General features: G+C 68.0%; 4 protein-coding genes across 4 annotated transcripts in view; 3 read left to right on the top strand and 1 right to left on the bottom strand.

The window, feature by feature from the left end:
* Nucleotides 1–4,487, top strand: part of SSSCA1 (Sjogren syndrome/scleroderma autoantigen 1) — a 13,854-nt gene that overhangs the window by 1,358 nt on the left and 8,009 nt on the right. The window contains exon 2 of the mRNA XM_019547360.1: nt 3,733–3,738. Within this exon, the coding sequence (XP_019402905.1) occupies nt 3,735–3,738 (4 nt within the window). The 5' untranslated portion in view covers nt 3,733–3,734. The remainder of the gene's footprint in view (nt 1–3,732; nt 3,739–4,487) is intronic.
* On the top strand, nt 67–2,198 carry CCDC87 (coiled-coil domain containing 87). Its single transcript, XM_019547355.1, has one exon. It carries the CDS (start codon nt 333–335, stop codon nt 2,106–2,108), a length of 1,776 nt encoding a protein of 591 aa, XP_019402900.1. The 5' UTR covers nt 67–332; the 3' UTR covers nt 2,109–2,198.
* Nucleotides 2,358–4,481, bottom strand: LOC109318242 (putative nuclease HARBI1). Its single transcript, XM_019547359.1, has 2 exons — nt 3,853–4,481; nt 2,358–3,292 (listed from the first exon to the last, which is right to left on the bottom strand). Exons 1-2 carry the CDS (start codon nt 4,208–4,210, stop codon nt 2,892–2,894), a joined length of 759 nt encoding a protein of 252 aa, XP_019402904.1. The 5' UTR covers nt 4,211–4,481; the 3' UTR covers nt 2,358–2,891.
* LOC109318109 (RNA-binding protein 4-like) overlaps nt 4,224–4,487 on the top strand; it is a 3,375-nt gene continuing 3,111 nt past the window's right edge. The window contains exon 1 of the mRNA XM_019547157.1: nt 4,224–4,274. Within this exon, the coding sequence (XP_019402702.1) occupies nt 4,224–4,274 (51 nt within the window). The remainder of the gene's footprint in view (nt 4,275–4,487) is intronic.

Consider the following 4,487-nt stretch of genomic DNA (forward strand, 5'->3'; position numbering starts at 1 on the left):
CGCGCTACCTGGGGCTGGCGGCCCGGCGCCTCCTGGGCCACTACCTGCGGCGGGCGGCCCCGCAGCCCCATCCTGCGCTCCCCGAGGCCGCCCGGCTCCAGGCACTGGTCGCGCAGCTGACCCTGGACTGCGCCAGCCTGCTAGATGCCCACACCGTGCGGCACCACCTTGTCACCCACCTCCGGGCCTCCCGGGCCCGCCATGGCCGGCTGGACAGAGGACGGGCAGCCCCTGCGGCCGTTCCGCGCCGCGTCCCCCGCGGCCGCCTGGGCCTCACCATCCACCAGCTCATCCAGCTGAGCGAGCCCCGCAGCCCCTGCCCCTGGCGCCGCATGGCCCGGGAGCTGCAGGAGCTGGCCGCCATCCCGCCACTGGACCTGGGCCGGGCCTACGCACTGCTGCCAGCAGCGGTGAGCAGCGCGGAGCTCCACAGGCAGCGCGCGCCCGGCACGGCAGGCTCCGTGCCCCGTCCGGCTGCCCCCCCGCAGCCCCCACGTCTGGCCCGGAGCCGCTCGCTACCCAGCCTGCGGGACGGCCGGCGGCTGGCGGATGAGCTGGGCCTGCACCCGGTGCCGCGGCCGCTTACGCCCATCGTGTCCCACAACCTGCTGGAGTGCCTGCCCTCCACGCCTCGGCGGGCGCTGGTGCTCCTCACCCGCGACCTGCACCAGCTGAGCCACCAGCCCCGGTGCTACTGGGGCAGGGACACTGAGGATGCGGAGATGCCACCCCTGCTGGCTGCGCTGACGCGGCGCCAGGCCAACGAGGACCGGCTGCAGCAGCTGCAGGGCATGCTGGCCCGGCTGGAGGCCGAGGAGGCGGCTGAGCGGCAGCGACGGAGGCAGGCCGCTGTATCTGTTCCACCCACCACCCACGGAGGCCTGTGTCCCAGCCTGGAGGCTCAGCCGGCCCCTCCGCAGCTGCCGGGCTGGGTCCCTGCAGACCTGCTGTGTTATGGCCCCCTCTACAACGACATGCTGGGGGAGATCGACGCTGCAACGGTGCAGCAGCTGGATGCTGACCTGATCGCTGGGACCGAGGAGCGGGAGATCTACGCCGAGCTGACGAAGGACCTGTTCTCCCAGCCGCCGAGCTTCGACCTGGGGCGTGTGGTGGTGCCAGCCCCCCCCGGCCTGGACCTGAGTGGCTACCTGGCCTCCCGCACGCTGGGCCGGTGCAAGGAGGAGCAGGTGGTGAACATGGAGCTGAGCCGCGTCCTGGCCGATGGGGCCCTGAGCCCTGAGGGTGTACCCGTCCTGGAGCCTCCACTGCAGCGTGCCGGGGCCTGGCGCCAGTGGTGGGAGACCACGATGCTGCCCGATGAATACCTTAAGTTCCTCGCCGTCCAGGACTCTGACTTCCTGCACGTCATCTTCCAGCTGTACGACAGCAAGTCATGCCTACTGCCTGCCCTGGAGCCAGCCCTGCAGGCCCCCCTGTCCCCACTACCACTGCAGCGGGACCCCACGCGCCATGCTCCCATCACCCAGCCAGAGGAGCATGTGCCTGGGCTGTGGGATGCCACCTCCGCCCTGGTGGACCAGAGCCAGGAGTGCCAGCCTGAAGACCTGGGGCCGCTGCAGAGGCGCTTAGAGCGGCTCTGGACTGCGCTACGCTTCCCTGATCGGGAAAAGCTGGACATGGTTGTCAAATACAGCTCTGGCCGGGCCCGTGCCCAGCTCCCAGCCGCACTGTACGCGTGGGAGCAGGCGGCCAAGGCCATCCAGGAGCGGGAGCTGCTTCTGGCTGAGCTAGAGGCCCTGGAACAAGCTGCTTCTGACCCCAACCGCTTCTTTGCGCGGGTGCCTGCCGCATTTGTGGCCCGTGCCTGGGAGGCCCGTATGCGGAGCCGGCTGCAAGCCGCCATGGCTCCACATGAGGCTGAGCTCAGAACTCTCCTGCCCCGCATCTGGCGGCGCTTCGGGGACACAGTGACCTACCGGGGCCGGCCCTACCTGGAGAAGCTGCGATGGGACAAGGTGGAGATGCTGTACTGGCTGCAGCAGGAGCGCCGTGCCCGCTGCCTGGGCCGGGGGGGCCGGCTGCCCAGGCTCCCACCCCTGGCGCAGGTGGGTGGAGGCACTGCGCTCCCACCTTCACCCCAGTGACAGGAGCAGCTGGGCCACAGATGTTTGGGGGGGTCCCCAAAGCCTGCTGGGCACGTGCCAAACTGTCAATAAACCCACTGAAAATCCCAACAGCTCCCAGCTCCTTGCCCTTGGAGGTGGGGTGTGATGGGATGGGGCTGGCACTTACCACCTCCCAGGCAAAACCCTGCCATACAGCTGGCCATGGGGCATCTTTGCTCCTGGGCAGATTTCTTCAGCCTTGCCACACATGCCCTAGACCTGGCTGGAGATCCCCACCCCTCGGGTGCCCACAGGCTCATAACACCACAGCCAGCTTTTGCCCTAGGAAAATACGTTTATTTTTTCCCCCCTCCAGAAAAAAAAGAAGAAAATGTTCCCATTTGCCCCACTGGCCTCCCCCCTCCCCTCCTTGCAGGGCCAGGGGAGGCCTCCTACCTGCCCTGGGCCAGGCCCTGGCTCCGAGTCCCATGGAGACATGGCCGGGCCAAGCAGAGGGACTGCACTGACCTCCCACGCTGCCCAGACAATCCCCACACAGCAGCTGGAGAATCACACTGGCAACCCCGTGGCACTTAGTTTGGGAGACTGGGCCAGGGGGAGGGCTGCAACCCAGCCAGAGGGGCTGCAGTGCCTTCCACCCCATGGGACCCCCCCTCCCCTCCACTTCCCACTGCTCTGCAGTAGGGGCCAGGGCGTCTGTCTGGTCACTCTTCTCCATTCTCCCCACGGGTACCCGACAGCGCTTCAGGGCCAGGGAACCATCCATGCGGGGACAAGTCCGAGAGGGTCGAGAGCAGGGACCTAGGTGAGGGCATCCTTGAACTGCTGGACGATGCGGGCCCGCACGGCCCGGGCCTCGCTGGAGATCTGCACGAAGGGCGTCTGCATGGGCAGGTCGGGCTCAGCCTCGGGCCCATCGGGCGAGCCCTCGGCCTCGGCCAGGTCTAGGGGCATGCGACGACCCAGGGCGATGTTGTGCAGGATGCAGCAGGCCAGGAAGATCTGGCAGACCTTCTGGGGCGCATACTGCAGGGAGCCGCTGGCCTTGTCCAGGCAGCGAAAGCGGCGCCGCAGCAGGGCACAGGTCTGGCGCAGCACGGCCAGCGCCTCATGGTGCCGCACGTTGTAGTGCTCCTCGGCCGCGCTGCATGGGAACAGGATGGGTGTCATGAGCCACGTCTTCAGCGGGTAACTGCGGTCGCCTGCGGGCAGAGTGGACACGCTGGAGCCGGCACTCCACACTCAGCCCCACGTGGCTGTGACTAGAGCCAGAAACAGCTCCCCCACACCTCACGTCTGAAGCATACACAGCCTCTTTTGCCCACCACCAAAGGGTGGAGTGTCACCCCGTCAGTCCCCTGCTTTCCCCAGGGGGGTGTTATCCAATTCCAGGCTGGAAAGGAACCCCTGGAGGTCATGTCTAGTCCAATCCCCAGTTCACCTAGTCCATAGAAGCCTAGAGTCATGTGGCTGGAGGGGACCGTCATCTGTCACATCTAGTCCAACCCCCAGCCCGAGGCTGGATCAGCCCTGTCCAAACCATCCCAAACCGTCATCCAACCTCTTCACCAAGCTAGTCAGCCCTGACACAGCACTCAATGGGGGCTGTCAGAGCGGTTCCCCAAGGACCCTGCCGGGATAGGGATGGGTCAGGGGGTGTCAGGGCGTCTTCCCAAAGGACCTGCCTGCACAGGGATGGGTCAGGGTTTAGCGCCGCCCTCTCCCCACCCCCAAGGTAGCCCATCCCGGGGCCCTGCCTCACCCAGCAGCCAGAGCCCGTCGGGCCGGGTGCCATCCAGCAGGCGGGCCAGGGCGGAGTTCTCCAGCACGGCGGCATTGGGGCAGGAGCCCGGGTACTTGGCCACCACGTTGGTGATGGCACCGCGGGCATCACACACCAGCTGCATGTTCATGGAGTGATAGTTGCGGGCGTTGCGGTAGGCCAGCTCGTTCTCCGAGGGCGCCCGCAGCGCCACGTGCAGGCTGCCCACCAGCCCCAGCACGCCGGGGAAGCCGCCGGGGGTCCGGGCGGCCGCGGCGGGGCCGGGCGCTGGGAAGGCGATGTAGCGGGCAGCACGGCGCTGCAAGGCTTCCAGAAACTGGGCCAGGCAGTTGGACATGGCTGACTGGCTGATGCCGGTGGTGTCGCGCGTGGCCGTCTGGAAGGAGCCGGAGGCCAGGAAGGTGAGGGCAGACGTGACCTTGACGGCCACGGGCAGCGCATGGCTGCGGCCCGTCAGGCTCTCCAGGTCAGAGCCCAGCTCGCTGCACAGCCCCGCGATGGCCGCCTTGTCCAGGCGGTAGCGCCGCAGCACCTGCTCCTCCGTCAGGTCCAGGAAGGAGCTGCGGGCCCGGTACACCCGGTGCTCGGGGTAGAAGCGCCGGCGCCGGCCCCGC

The sequence above is a fragment of the Crocodylus porosus genome, unplaced genomic scaffold (assembly GCF_001723895.1).
Source record: "Crocodylus porosus isolate Cpor-Errol unplaced genomic scaffold, CroPor_comp1, whole genome shotgun sequence".
Taxonomy (NCBI): Eukaryota; Metazoa; Chordata; order Crocodylia; family Crocodylidae; genus Crocodylus; species Crocodylus porosus.